General features: G+C 38.2%; 1 protein-coding gene across 1 annotated transcript in view; it reads left to right on the top strand.

Annotated features, from left to right (window-relative positions):
* Positions 1-15,948, top strand: part of CUBN (cubilin) — a 198,533-nt gene that overhangs the window by 1,561 nt on the left and 181,024 nt on the right. The window contains exons 3-7 of the mRNA XM_029283182.1: positions 4,249-4,341; positions 5,189-5,227; positions 5,333-5,434; positions 7,197-7,300; positions 15,021-15,147. Of these exons, the coding sequence (XP_029139015.1) occupies positions 4,249-4,341; positions 5,189-5,227; positions 5,333-5,434; positions 7,197-7,300; positions 15,021-15,147 (465 nt within the window). The remainder of the gene's footprint in view (positions 1-4,248; positions 4,342-5,188; positions 5,228-5,332; positions 5,435-7,196; positions 7,301-15,020; positions 15,148-15,948) is intronic.

The following is a 15,948-nucleotide window of genomic DNA, read 5'->3' as shown; positions in this document are numbered from 1 at the left end:
GGCTCAGAGGCACCTACAAGCAGGGGAGGCAGGGAGGGAGGGGGGCAAAGAAAGGAAATCAAACTTGATTGACAGGGAGCATAGTAACCCTGCCCCTATTCCACAGAGGGCAGATCCCCATCATTCCAAGCCCGGCAGGGGTCTTCCTACTGCACTGTTGCAGACAAAGGGGGGCTCTGGTGAGGTGGAGGAAGAGGGTTTAAGCAAACAGCAACCAGAGTGGGGATCCCCCCAAAAAAACAAATGTGCTTTGTGGGTAACCTCCCATCATGACAGAAGCGACCAAAACCTGCTGCATCCAGCCAGCAGACGGGGGAGAAATAAAAACCAAACAGCCCCTTCCCTGCTGCCAATCCTCAACAGAATGCTCACGACAATGAAAACCTCAGACAGGAGGAGGAGCCCGGGCATGCAGGCGGGTGGCTTGCTCAGCTGTGGCTTGGGGAGGGAAAGGGGAAAGCTTTACCCCCCAGACACTGCCCTCTCATGAAAGCAGGATGTAAACTCCGAAAAATGACAAAGAAATAAGTTTAAAACAGAGGAGTGTCTCACATGGTTTTCTTCCCCACTTCCTTCTAGCAGTTTAAATATGTAAAGACGACAAAAGAAAAAACTTCGCTTTCTTTCATTTTAATTCAGAAGGGAGGAATGGGAGGATTCGGGGGAAGGGTTGTTTGTTTCAAAGGAAGGGAAAGGGGGGCCTTGGGTCTGTGGGGGACACAGCAGGTGAACGGCGATGGCACGCGGCTTCTGGTGTGGGGGTGCGCTGTCTTTTTAAAAGACCAAAATGGGGCAAAAAATAAAAATCACCCACTTCATCCCCAAGAACTGGATGCGATGTGATCTTTTTTCTTTCCTTGTTTGTAGTTTTTGGGAGTTTTCATCCTGCTTTCGTGAGAGGGAAGCGTTTGGGGGGATGAAGTTGCCCCCTTTCCCCCCCAAGCCATCAGCCGAGCAAGACACCCGCCTGTCTGCGCTCTTCCCCCTGTCCGAGATTTTCGTTGTCATGAGCATTTCTGTTGAGGATTGGCAGCGGGGGGGGGCTGTTTGGTTTTTATTCCCCCCCCTCCCGTCTTCTGGTTGCAGCAGGTTTCAGTCACTTCTGTCGTGCTGTGTGGTTACTCACAAATCACATTTGTTTTTTGGGGGATCCCCACTCGGTTGTTAAGCTTGCTTAAACCCTCTTCCTCCTCCTCCTCCTCCTCCTCCTCCTCCTCCTCACTGGAGCCCCCCTTTGTCTGCAGTGGTGGGGCAGGAAGACCCCTGCTGGGCTGGGGATGATGGGGTTCTGCCTTCTGCGGAATAGGGGCAGGGTTACTATGCTCCCTGTCAATCAAGTTTGATTTTTTTTCTTTGCCCCTCTCACCTCCCCTGCTTGTAGGTGCCTCTGAGCCCCTCATTCTTGGAGTTAGCATTGCTGGAATCTCTTTCTCCTGAGCCCCTCGTGCTGGGTGCTGGGTAACTGTTGCCACCCAAGAGCTGTTTTAAGATTAGGGAATCTTTGGGGGATAGCCAACTAGCACCCTGACATGCTCTCCCCCATGCTCCCACTTCAATGGCAGAAGCCACACACCCCCAAAGCCCCTGCAATCACCTATTGGCTTCTTTGAGTCAAGCAGAAGGAGAGAAGGGGATAGAACAGTGCAAAGATTAATGTCAGAGAAACAGGCACAAGTTTCCCATTAAAAGTGTGGTAAGTAGGTGTACAGATAGTCATCAACCTACAACCACAATTGAGCTCAAAATTTATGTTGCTAAGTGAGAAATTGTTAAATGAGTTTTGTCCCATTTTATGACGTTTCTTGCCACATTTGTTAAGTGAATCACTGCAATTGTTAAATTAGTAACAGTTCTTAAGTGAATCTGGTTTCCCCATTGACTTTGCTTGTCAGAAGGTTGCAAAAGGGGATCATCTGACTCTGGGACCCTGTGACCGTCATAAATATGAATCAGTTGCCAAGCCTTTCAATGTAAATCACAAGACCCTGGGAATGCTGCAATGGTCATAAGTGTGAAAAATGGTCATGTCACTTTTTTCAGTGCCATTGTAACTTCAAACAGTTACTAAGCAAACTGTTGTAAGTCGAAGTCTACCTGTATTTTATCACTTTTTTCCTTTTTTTTTTTTTGTCATCAAGCTTTTGACACCTTGCAAGGCGACTGGTGGTACTTGAATATTGCCATATCCTAAAAGTGGTACAGTCTGTGAAAAGGTTGAAAAGCACTGGCCCACACTAATACAATTGATTGCACAAGGCTTTATCATCAGGTGTTCCAGTTATTTCATATGATATCCTTCAATGTGGTTTTATTTTGCTTTCTCTAAAGCATTGCTTATGCTTCCTATATATATGTATCTATATATACACACACACATACATACATACATACATACATACATACATACATACATACACACACATACATACATACATACACACACACACATACAGAAAGTTTTTCAGACAGACCGGTCTGATTGATTGCACCTTGGCATTTTGACTGCTATACTGCAGTTCTACTTTTTTATAATCACTTTTGCCTTGCAGCCCCCTTTAACTCTTTGTCAGCAAAAAGAAATCTGAATATATATATGTATATGTATATGTATGTATATGTATATATTCATAGATCTGGCTCCAAATTCTCAAGGTCCTTTGACTTGTGGCAACCAATAAGTGTCCAGACCACAGATCTGATCTTCTGTGATGCAGCTTTTATGTATTTATTTGCCTTGATTTTTGTTATTTTGGCAGGCAACTACAATAATTTTGGATAGATTGCAAAACCAATCTGAGGCTCATGAAAATTCTATAGTATGAGGAATAGAGCTCCTCATAATTTTTAAGCAAAAGTAAAAGCCAGTGATTGAAACTTGTCATAGAAAGATCAAATACGGTTTCTTTATTTTTGTAGTCACTGGAAAAGCTATGTTATCCAACATTTGCCATGCTCAAAAATGCAATGCCTAAGTATAGGATGATCTAATGCCACTAGTGGCTGGCCAAGAGTTCATGTTTTTACTGAGGTAGTTCAACTCCCATTGAAAAACATTACCACCTGCCCAACAAAACACGTGTCAGACTTCAAAAGCATGCCCATCTGGGATGGATGGCAGCAGTCACTAGAAGGATAAGAAAGAATAGAGGGCTTCAGAGGCCATGGCGTGGTAGAATTGAAAACAAAGTCTTCATAATAGCTTAATTATGTTGGGTTTTGAATCAACTATCTGGAGTCTTATGTTTTTTTAACTAATGGTGTTTAATACTGAAAAGCATGTTATGAAATTTCCTGACCTCAATGGCAACTCAGAAATGCCTTTATATAGAAATATAGTAAATACATTTCCTAGTTTAGAAGAGATGCCAGCTATGTTAGAAAAGTCCCTACAGTGGGTAAAACTGCATAGGAAAATCCAAACATTCCTCCTCCTCCTCCTCCTCCTCCTCCTCTTCTCCACCACTCTCCCCTCCCATAACTGCCTGGATTAGTCACTGTAGCTTTCTTGGCAAGGTTTTTCAGAAGTGGTTTGCCATTGCCTCCTTCTAAAGGTCAAGAGAGAGTCACCCAGCTATCTTTGTGTCTAAAATGTAATTAAAAATCCTGGTTTCTAGTCAAGTGATTTAAGCATTACACCAAATGAGTCTCCATCTTTTGTTAGAATCCAGGAACCTGTAGAATCTTCAGGGACTCTGCCCCAAGGGTCAAGTTACTCAAGAGTTTCTCAGGGTACATAACCTCTGTCTTAACCAACGTTAGTGTTACAATCCTTTCTCTCTTTCTGAGTCATACCCAAATGTTGTAACATGGGGGGATTTTGCAGTATTCTCATTTGAACAAACATTTTACTGGGTGGGGTAGAGTGCCATCCCTCCCTCTACAGATCTACTTCAGTGGAACCATTCCACCTTTCATGCTTTGGGGCAGTGAGCCTTTATATACATATGGTTTAGAGTTCCTCACTCAAGACTGGCAGCATGATGCCTCATCCATTTTTAATACATGAACTGATCGTGTGAGTTTTTATCCCTGGACTGGAAGTTAATATTATTGGAGCATTGTTTGCAAAAAATCATTTGAAAGAGGACAGCTAGCAGAAGCAATAATTAAAACAACAGGGCCTATAAAGAGTAAAAATCAGAATTTCTTCCTCTCCCTGGACAGAGTTCTCTTCATTCACTGAGAATTATGTTTGCTGCAATTTTTAAACATTTGAGAATTGTTTATCCCTTTTATTTCTAAATGTAGATCCAACGGAATAAAGATGAACTTCTAGAACTAAAAAGACTCACAAGCACACATCACAATGTTTCTAGTGAGATCATCCAGCTTCAATCCCAGGTATTTTTTAATATCTCTTTATGTATCATTTATGTATTCTGAATCTAGTACAAATATCACTATTTAACTACCAAATTAATTGTTTAATTTGCTGTCCTGCAAAATAATTTTTATGTCCCGGTTGAGATCCTACACTTTATGCCACACAAATACCAGTTTATGATATCTCTCCATTTCTTTTTTTAATTTGCCATAGTTCATCTATAAAGAATAAAATCCATTTTTAACTACTGCAAAAAATGAATTGTTTGAATTAACTGTAAAACATTGAAAAGAGAATAATTCATTGCTTGTTAATGGATCTATGTCTTAACCATTGGACAATTGGATGGTGCTTGGGGCCAGTACTACTTTAAGAACAAAAAGGACACCTCAAATAGTTGACGAAGTAGAGTCTGAAGGGTTAGGGTTAGGGTTAGGGTTAAAGGACTGCAATGAAGGGTTAAAAGGACTGCATAGACTATCATCGATTTCTAGACAGGCTTCATCTTTAGTAAAGGAGAATAGTCCATTTAATTATTTTGAAATATCAACATCTATAATTAATGGAATAAAAGAAATCTGTCTTGAATATATGTATTTTTTTAACTGTGGAAAAACTAAAATTCTCAAAGTAGATTCTGCTGAAACAGTATCCTAAGTCAGTTATAATAAATTTTACTTGAAATCTTCAAATATTCATGAAAGTTGCCAAAATGTAACAGAAAATTTGCATATATTTAAAAAGAGTTTGTGCTATGGGACTTTGTAGGTTCTTTAAAATTATGAAATTGGACAGAACAGAGTAACATATGATAGTGACAAATAGATTTATGCTAATATAGATCCCATTCTTTTTCTGCTGCAGATTGTGAATATCGAAGGTAGACTTCATAATCTTGAGCTGGTGAGTAACATGATGTACACCTTTTATGTACTTTAAGGTTAATTAATTGCCAGAAGTAATAACACTAAAAGAATGGCTTTATTTTTGCTTTATATTTTATTCCAGACCTTCCTAAAAAAACACTGTAGTAGCAACCCTTGCCAGAATTCTGGAACCTGCATAAATCTACTAAATGCTTTCTTTTGTCTTTGTCCCAACAATTGGCAGGTAAGATTCTTAGTATCTTCCATAACTTGCAATGTATAAAATGCAGTTTGCACCAGCACTGTCATTTACACAACAGCCAATCCAGTGTAACCAATCTAACCGATAAAGGAAAATCAGAAACTAGTTTGTATGCCCATGCAACAGAATAACATGGTGCAGAAAATATCTGCCAATAGGGCAGACTAGATAGAAATTAGCAATTGCCATAAATATTAAGAGGACTACAAATTGGAGGCATTGTATACTACACTGTTTATCCACCTTATGTCATGGTTCTGACAGATGAAAGTCTTCAAAAGAACTTGAGGCATTGTTTACCTTAAAGAATCTTTTATTCGAGAAACAAAGTATTGGCACTACATAGTTGAAACCACAAACTAAATTCCCCTCCCCTGGATACAAAGTAATAAAGTGCAATTTCCTCCTCCAATAAACAGTCATAAATCACATTCTCCCCAGCCCTATAGGCGCCAAAACACTATCAACTCTGGGTCCAATGTCCTTGGGTTCCAATGTCCTTGGGTTTCTACGATTAAGATATTATTGTTATGACTAGCTGGACTCTCATCCCTATTCCCCCTCCCAACAGCAACTAATTCTAAAAGCAATAGAGAAAATGGCTGCATTTCCATTGTTGTCAAAGCAAGAACATCCGATGTTAGCAGCGTTGACATCTTAGGCAGTGGAAACAGAACTTCTATTATCCAAGTTATAAAATTCAGTTGCTGTTCTAGCGAGCTTGTGGATTCTGTGTCTTTGATCCCAGGAATAATTTGTCTTGGTCCAGACCAGTTGCCATATACTGTAACTTAGACTGCATAATTCTTTCCTCAGATTTTTATGCTGAGGTCTTCTTGGTCACTTGCCCTTTGGGATCTTTCTCTTGGAGATGCCAAAGTGGGATTTTTGGCATGCAAATTTGTATTCTGCTATTGAGTTCCATAACATTCCCTTGCATTTAATACTTGGCAGCTGAAAGTCTGATTATTTTGAAAAGTGCTATATACCAAGGGTGGTTAGAAGGGAACTACTTAGTATTGGAGGCCTTAGGCATTGAATATGCTCATGCTAGTCTGCCCAAGAATTTCAGTTGCTTACATTTGTTTGTGCTATGATGATTCTTAATTGAAAAATATACAAGAGGGAGTGGTTTAGGGAAAAATGTGGGAGGTGGGAGCAGATTTAATGGATCTCCCCAGCTACAAAATTACAATTTAATTCATGTAGACAAACCTTTTTTTAAAAAAAAAAAATTAGAAATAGATGCTGGTCATTTAATATTACAGCAATAGCTTAACTACCACACAAATGGCCCTATATATATATATAATTTTTTTTCAGTAGAATATACATTTCTGTGTATATCTAGCATCAGTTTTGAGGGCTAACTGTACCTGAGCTGATTCTCAAGTTTTAAGCTTTTATTACAGTGTACCTATGTTTTGAATTAATTGAAAGTACACTGTACTTAAATGAACAAGGAAGGCGAAGTCACAAAACCAAGTTTTGTTTAGTGTTTATAAAGGAAACATTACAGTGAGAAAGTTGGATATTCTATACCAATCTTTTCCTATCTTGACAGCTTTAAAATGTTTGGACTCCAACTTTGAGAATTCTTGGAGACGAAATTCACACATCTTAAATTTGCCAAGATTGAGAAACACTACTCTGTACTTTTTGAAATTTTATATCATATATCAGCTTGATCCACATGTTTTAATCCTTAATTTACTTGGAAAATAAACCATCCTTCTCTTTTCAGGGACCAGATTGTTCTGTTGATGTTAATGAATGCCAGATTTATGAGGGAACATCCTTAGGATGCCAGAATGGAGCAACATGTGTAAATAAGCCGGGGAATTACAGGTAATTTTAATGATCTTATGGGCAGTTTTTTGTATAGCACTTTTAACTGCCACTTTTATATGAGAGAACATCCATCGAAGTCAGGTGAACAGCTGGACAGAACGATACCAAATAGCTAGATGCCTTTCTAGCCCTTCATAGTAGGACAGCTTCATGTTGCAAATCCCAAACTAAATAATTTTATCTTTTCACCCCTACAGGTAGTTCTTTATTTATGACAGTAATTGAAATCACAATTTTAGATGCAGATTATGACAGTCATAACTGTCACATGTGATTTTAAAATCTTTTTTTGCAGGAGTCATTAAGTAAACACAATGGTTGTTAAGCAAATACCATAGTCATTAAGCGAACCCATTGTTTACCATGGGGCATTTTTTGCTGAAAACCAGAAATTAACATTGATTTCCAGAAAAAAAATGTTGTAAATCATGGTCATAGAGTACTAGCTGTACTTTTTTGGCTTGATTTATAAACTCACTACACTTTTCAAGAAGTCTAAGTATGTGTCCTTGTCCTTCATTACATAAATAACACAACATTGACACATAACATTAAAACAGAAGCCTAGTCAAATACTGCACAACATGCACAGGGCTGGTATCAGCATATGACATTTTCTCAGTCAACATGCTGGGACAATTTATCATCATTGACCACTACTTCTGTACTCCCTTTAAGGATATTTTAAGATCATATTTTCCCCAGTACCCGTAACAGATCTCTGAGCAACATCAAGAGGCAATTTTCACCATTCTTATAATTTTCTACCATATTGCAGAATCAATACCATGAAATACACCAGAAAGCTGGAATAACTATTTTTCTTACATTTCACAGAATAAGTTTGAAGTGAACCCCCAAGCACTATCTGGAGACAAGATTTTGGGGTGCTTGATCTATTGTGAGAAACAAAAAATACAGCAAGGCTCAGCAGCTTAGCCCTTCTGGAAATGCTGTCATTACCTTCAGGTTATCTATGCCATGACTTAGTGACAGAAAGGTCTCTTCTGTCTGGATAGACACAACTTCCCTTTCATGTTAATGAGATGGCGGGGGGGGGATAGAACTGAATACATGGAGAAAAAACTCAGTGTATTCTGTTCTGTATGTTTATATATATGTCATATGTTGCATTACACATGCATTCCACATGTAGCCGTCAACATAGTTCATTTGAAGTTACAACAGCACTGAAAAAAGTGATTTATGACCTTTTTTACACTTATGACCATTGCAGTATCTCCATGGTCATGTGATCAAAATTCAGACATTTGCAATTGAGTTATATGAAGGTTACAATGTCCCGGGGTCATGTGATCACCTTTTGCAAACTCCTAACAAGCAAAGTCAATGGGGAAGCTGGATTCACTTAACAACTGTGTTACTAACTTAATAACTTCTGTGATTCACTTCACTGTAGCAAAAAAGTCATAAAATGGGCCAAAACTCACTTAACAAATGTCCCATTTAGCAACAGAAATTTTGGACTCAGTTGTGGTTGTAAGTCGAGGACTACCTACATATGCAGAAAACAAAGAAAAAAATTCCAAATCGTCAACAATAAATAAACGATCTCTATCTTCACAGCCCTACCCACTTTTATTTTCCAGAAAAGCATTTGAGTTATCCTTTTTTCTCAGACAGTTCACCAAAATCTGAGCAAGATCTTGTTCATTAGTCATGATTCATTTGATCCGAGTTTTGATTAAAAAAGAGACTGGCTGATAAAACTTCCTAGCAAAACATTTTCAATGAAAAGCATTTTTCTGCTTGATATTGGAATATTATACTAACAAAGTTTTTAAAATAATTTATCTCTACAAATACCAAACTGACATTCTTTTTGTTTTAGAAAATGTTGTCATAGCTTAAAAGTTTTTACACAAATTAAATGAAGGCAAATTTAGTTCTCCTAAAATATCAACATATACTTAGAGATTTTTTTGGGTTATTCAGAATTTTTTAATACTTTCAATTTTAAAATTAAGATCCCTTACAATAAGAAAACTATAGAACAATAGGTCATACCTACTAAACTGTTTGATCCAGTCAGTCTCCGTTTAAAGTCTTCTAGTGAGAGATAACTTACTGAATAAAATAATATATGAATAATAAAAGTGTATGAGTGTGTGTATGTGTGTGTGTGTGAGAGAGAGAGAGAATACAGAGCAAGCAGATTAACCTATCAGTTCATTAACATCACTATCTTTTATTGCTTTAGAGTAAAGTCAGTTCTCAGATGTCCTTGTACTATTGACAGTACTTAATTGTTAAAAGCCACAAGTTAGCAAGGTCCCACTTTTTTCCTCATAATTATTTTTCTCTCTAATTCTTTTCTCTTTCTTTCTATCCCTTATTTTTCTTTCCTCCCCCCCTTAACCCAGGAAGATCTTGTTTGCTAAATCAATTATTAGAAGGTTAAGCTGACCTTTTTCAAAGGCTTTTGAAATTGGGTGAAGAATAGCATGAAAGTTGGCCAAGGTTCGTTCACAAGTTCCTCTCTCTGTTTAGATAACTGTGTCAAACCCCAAGCAGCTGTGCAAGATCAAGGAAGCAAGACTTCACTAAGTTATCTTTAATCCTACATTAGGGTAAATACTGAATCTTGGAAGCTATTCTAGGATTTTTCCATTTTCATTCATAGTAAGGTGAAGATTCTTTGAATCGTACGAAACACTTCTTTCCAGCCTTCCTATAGGTTAAGTTGTTGTTTATGAGATATCAGCTGATCAACTGTTTCTTGATTATTCCTGCTCTCTTCCATTTGTTTCACAGCATTCACACAATTTTTTATAAATTGGTTCAGTGATTCAAACTATTCTTACTATCAAAGTGAGTTTACTAGTGTTCAGCTACAGCCAATTTCTTATAATTTTAATCAAGTTAAATCCAGCCTCTACCTCCTCTGATAGCAAAAGGACCTTTCTAGCTCTTTTCTGTGAGACCATCCCTTATTGATGAAGAGACTGTTGAATCTGTTGAATTATTTTATTCATCTTCTATAATAATAATAATATTAATTTATGATTGTGTCTAATACTTATTTCTGTATGAAGAATCAGGCTTGTTATTCTTTTCTCAACCTGTTCCAGGTCATCTTCATATTTTTAAAAACCCTAAACATGATTCAGTACTGCAGATAAGCTACCATTCATGAGAAAAATATGGTTTAACAGTAATAGTTCTATACAGATATTCCTTGAGATATGGAGTATCTCAATGGAGCCTGTCTATTATGGTTGCATGTCATGTTAATTGCTAGGTGAAACATCTCACCTAATTACCCAATGTTGGAAAATGCGGGTTGTTAAGCAGAGCATGGGGTGCCTTTGGCTGGGAGAGATCATTGGAGGTCTAATATGGGTCCAGGACTACCTGTCCTAACCCACCCAAAGCTTCCCCACTTCTGAGATGCCCCTTGTTCCATTTCCCGTACCTTGGGTTTCCAACAGGCCTTTTTCCATTCCCACTGAGTCCTTCCAGGTTTTAGACCTGATTCACACCCCACCAGGTCAAACTCCCTTCTCCTTATGTATCTTCTGAAGAACTCTGAGGCTTTCCAGGGCACTGGAATAACTTCCTTCTTTGTGCAGCCACATGGCACAATTCCAAAAGCAGTTGCCATTTGGTTCTACAAAATGGCAGCCATCTTTGGGTCACTACCTTCCAGCCCATTCTGTTGGCTTATCAAGGTCTGCTGCATTCAGAAGTTTCTGCAGCACTGTGTAGACCTCTCTAAGGCAGCAAAATGAAGCACATTTGGATCACCATTGTGCATGCGGCCTGCATACTTGGCCAATAAAGAATTCTATTCTATATAATTTCTAGATTTAAGGCAGATTTTACCTTCTCCCACTTGGTCTCTGCTCTCCACTCATCCATCTTTCTAGTGATAGTATTGATGTATTAGTCTTGTTGTGTTCTTTTGTCATTGTTTATTTTGTCATTGTTACTTTTGTTATTGTTCTATTATTTTACCTTTGTTTATGTTAATTTCATTTTTCTTTCTTTTTATTATTATAAGTTGCTTAGAATAGCCCAGTGGTGGGATAGGTGGCAAATAAATTTAACAAATATTAATAAATTTAACAAATAATATTTTGTTCTCATATAAACATTCATATGAATATTCATATGATTATAAATTCATGTGAATTTGTTATCAGCTAATATAACAAATCAATTCATCAATGAGATAAATGCAGGCTGTTTTATACATCGGGACTGATCAAATTATTTCCATTCAGTTTCACATATATTACCTCATCAGTCCATTCCATTCTGTTACTATATCAACCTGAATTTCAAATTCATTCTTCTGCAGTTAGCATTCTACTTTTTTAAAAAATAAACTATGTAAAATTTTGTTTTTAAGCTAATAACTATATTACAATATTTGAAAACATGAAAACTGAAAGTAACTGTTTTTTGATTATTTAAAAGTGATAGGTAGACAAAGCTAAGATACTCTACTATAGACATGTCAAACACAAGGCCTGGGGGCCGGATGCAGCCCGCGACGTGGTTGAATGTGGCCTGCGAAGCCATCCTGGAAACAGTGAGGGAATGGTCCCCGCTGCCTTGGCTCTGGCCCAGGCTGGCCGGGAGCCAATGTACAATTTTGTGGTGGCCATCTATGCTGAAACGCATTCAGTCTTAGCTCCACAAGGCCGTCTGGAAACAGCAAGGAACCAGCCCCTGCCGCATTGGCCCCATCCCCTGGGTGCGTGCTGGGGAGATGTCACCCTTTGTGAGGAATGAAGAACTGCACCGTTGCCTGGAAGTGGCCAGCAAATGGCCCTCGCCTACTTCACATATCCGTCTTGATGGGCTCTGGGGGAGGGGTTTCGGCAGGCTCTTTCAGTGGACCATGCCTTGGCACTTGCCCTGGTCCCACCCCCTTCTGTCAGAGACCCTCAGATCTGTCCCACTCCTGCCAAGGCCCCCACAGGCCCCCTTGGCACGAACGATGTAGAGCTGGCCATGCCCACCCAGTAGGCACACCCACTCTAGCCATGCCCACCCAGTAGGCCATGCCCACCCTGGCCACACCTACCAGCCCCCCCCCCCGAGGACAACCGCAATGCTGATGCGGCCCTCAATGAAATTGAGTTTGACACTCCTTCTCTACTATATTTTTTCAGTCCTGTGAAAGAGACCACATTCTAGCTAGGAAAATTTCATTGTTTCTATCAAATAAGAAATATCTCAAAGAATATGTTTCATTTCAAGGTATAAAAATGAAGAACAGAAAAAATATCAAGTCATCATTCATTCATTCATTTCATGGCATGATGCAGATACTCTAGGACAGTGTTTCTCAACCTTGACAATTTTAAGGCATGTGGACTTCAACTCCATTGCTGGCTGTGGAATTCTGGGAATTGAAGTCCACATGCCTTAAAATTGTCAAGGTTGAGAAACACTGCTCTAGGAGACTAGTTTTGCAAGATCGAATCTGGTTGGTCATTGTAACCAAAGATTTACTGTTACTAGTTTCAGCCTCAAGTCCAAAACTGGAGTCCTAGAGTCCATCTTCAGGAAACTAGTTTTTGCTAAGGATTTGCTTTCAAAACCCTTGATCTGAATAGTTTGAAAGCGGTACAGGTAGACCTCAACTTATTGAAATTAATTTAATGACTGAAGTTACAAAACACTGAAAAAAGTGACTTATGTTGATTTTTCAGACTTGTGACTGTTACAGCATCCCCACAGTTACAGGATCGAAATTTGGATATTTGGCAACTGGTGTGTATTTATGGTGATTGCAGTGTCATGTGATCACATTTTGAGACCTTCTGACAAGCAGAGTCAATGGGGAAGCCAGATTCACTTAATAACCATTGTACTAATTTAACAATTGTAGTGATTCACTTAGCAATTGTGGTAAGAAAGGCCATAAAATGAGGCAAAATTCACTTCTTGGCAATGGAAATTGTAGTTCGTAAGTCGAGGACTACCTGAAGTATATTAATTTGTGATAAGAAAATAGGTGAATGACAAAAAATAATTTATTCCATTTCAGAGAAGTTCTGCCCAAGCAGAATTTGAAGTTCTGCAATTTGCTTGTGCAAGGCATTTGTTGTAATTGGATTACTTTATTTTATTGTATCTGCGTTAGACTGAATGATAGGAGACTGGAAATTAGAAAATGCTTATTTATAGAGGGTGATAAAGGCATGTTTATCAGGAAATAAGATCATTGTCTGAAACAAGCAGTCTGTTAAAGAAAAACTATTTATTTGATTACACAGAAGAGTAGTCAAGCATGCAGGCTTTTGAAACCTGGGTTAATCAGTTGTACTTTACCAGAAGCAATGTGCTCAATAACCCAGGTTAACTTGCATTTAATCTGTCAAGCCAAACAGCTAATGAAACATAGAGCCATCTGAAAAACTAATCCAGCTTTTGGCTACTGCTGAAACAGAGACTATGGAATGCACAATTTCACTCAATTCTGCCAAAATTTAAGCATCAGAGACTAAAAAGTATTAAGGAGGTTTAATGTTATTTATTAATATATTTACTACCAACATTTGTATATTTTGTACTTACTGTTGCTCCAAAAGTTTCTTATATAGCCCAATACACCAGAAATCTGATTAATATTTTTATCAGCAGCAGAGTTATACTCTGCTATTGTTACAAGCTAGAAGTAACTTGGTGGATTTGAATGAAATCAGATTGATTTGTAGTTTTTAAAATGTCCTTCATTTACCTCCTTGGTCCTATTATTCCATGCAATATATGATTTCTAATATAGAGAAAATTCTATTTGCCCTACATGGGGATTCAGGCAGTTCTCTGGCACATTTTATTCTGGTACAAAATCGCCAATCATATACATTCTATGTGCTCTGGGCAAGAACTGGAGGCTATTACTCTGGCTTTATGTAGTTAGTTTTATAAATGTGGTTTCAAAAGATTGCATGCATTAATATATAATATACAGGTAGTCCTCACTTGTTCAACAACTATTCAAACTTACAATGGTGTTAAAAGAGGAGATTTATGACCAGTCCTTGAAGTTGCAGCTGTCACAGCATCTCCATGATCATGACTCCGGCATTTGGTAACAATGTATTTCTACAAAAGTTGCAATTTCTCTGTGATGGAATGTAGTGGGCTGGGTTCCTGTGACAAAAGTGATACCTTCTAGAAGAGTAACTGGCAATTGAGTTCCTGTGACAAAAGTGATACCTTCTAGAAGAGTAACTGGCAATTGAGTTCAGAGAAAAGACAGTAAAGACAGCTCCTTCCTCATAGTTCCCAGGGAATATGCTTGACATAGGAAATAGGCTGCTTCAGTTTAGCAAGAATCTGTTTACATGTGTGGAGCAATAAAGAAACCTGCTTTTGATATTTGCCATGTCTCTGTCTTGGGTTTGGGGGCCTGACTGTCCCAAAGCTACATTGCCATTTGTAAACGTTACAGTCAGCTTCTGACAGCAAAATCAATGAGAAGACAACAGGAAATTGCAAATCATGGTCATGTGATATCATGCTTAATGACATGATGATTTGCTTAATGACCACAGCCATGAACTGACATAAATGCATATTTTAGTGATAGAGGTACTGGTCCCAATTGGTTGGGATGTGAGAACTACCTTTAATGTAAACACAATATAAAAATGATGAATATGCCTGAATCAAAATCTTACATTGGACACATGAAAGGAATATCTATATTAAGTCATTATTTTTCTTTCAAAAGTTGCATTTGTACACCAGAAACATACGGACAGTACTGCACATCAAAATTTGATGATTGTCAAGGAGGATCATCTTTTCTTTGTGGACATGGGGTTTGTGTGGATGGAAACAGAGAACAGCTCCATCAGGTAAGCAAGAGAAGCCTTATAGCAAGAGTAGATACCTGCCAGGGATACTTTATTTGGGTTTTGTGCAGTATATGAAGAGTTGTACTTAATTGCCCAAATAGCTTTTTCCAAAACTTGAGATATACATTATACAGTTCGGCTGAATATAATTAGAACTGTAGCTTACCCTAGTCACAATTTCCTGAATGTAAGTCCCATTTCTTTCAATTGCCTTTCAGTTCTACTGAAGATTCCATTATCTGTGGAACTTAATCAAAATTAACTTTAGCTAGCCTGGGAGTAATAAATTTACATTTATTTGATTAAACATCTAGCAATATTTTCTTAGAATACTGTGGTCAGAATCCTGCATCAACCTAAGAAAAAGTGGAAGTGGAAGAAGGAATCTTCAATGAAGGAGGTCTCCATAGGCAGAAAGTATCTCTGCCTGGTTGTGGAGGATCCCCTCAGCAGGAGGATGGATATGCATTACTACACTTCTCCTTATTCCAAAATTCCCCTGATTTTCTTAATAGCATTTGGAGAAAGTTATGCAGACTGCTGAAGGAATGAGGGGACAGGAAAATTTTGCTTTTTGAAATTGTCTTCTATATGATATAGGCCAGTGGTTCTTAACCTTTTTGAACGAATCGCCCCCTTGAGCCAATGAGGAAGTTGTCATCGCCCCCTCCCCCAACATAACCTCTCAATCACAACTTTGCAATACTGCGGACCTCTTAAAATGAATTTATATAAATGAATGAATTTATATAAATGAATTTATATAAACTTTCATTTCTCTCCCCCAGAATAAAGTTAATA

Source organism: Protobothrops mucrosquamatus, unplaced genomic scaffold, assembly GCF_001527695.2.
Source record: "Protobothrops mucrosquamatus isolate PMUCROS unplaced genomic scaffold, P.Mucros_1.0 scaffold33, whole genome shotgun sequence".
Taxonomy (NCBI): Eukaryota; Metazoa; Chordata; class Lepidosauria; order Squamata; family Viperidae; genus Protobothrops; species Protobothrops mucrosquamatus.
Note: the sequence above shows the minus strand (reverse complement) of the source record. Positions and strands in the feature narration are given on the sequence as shown.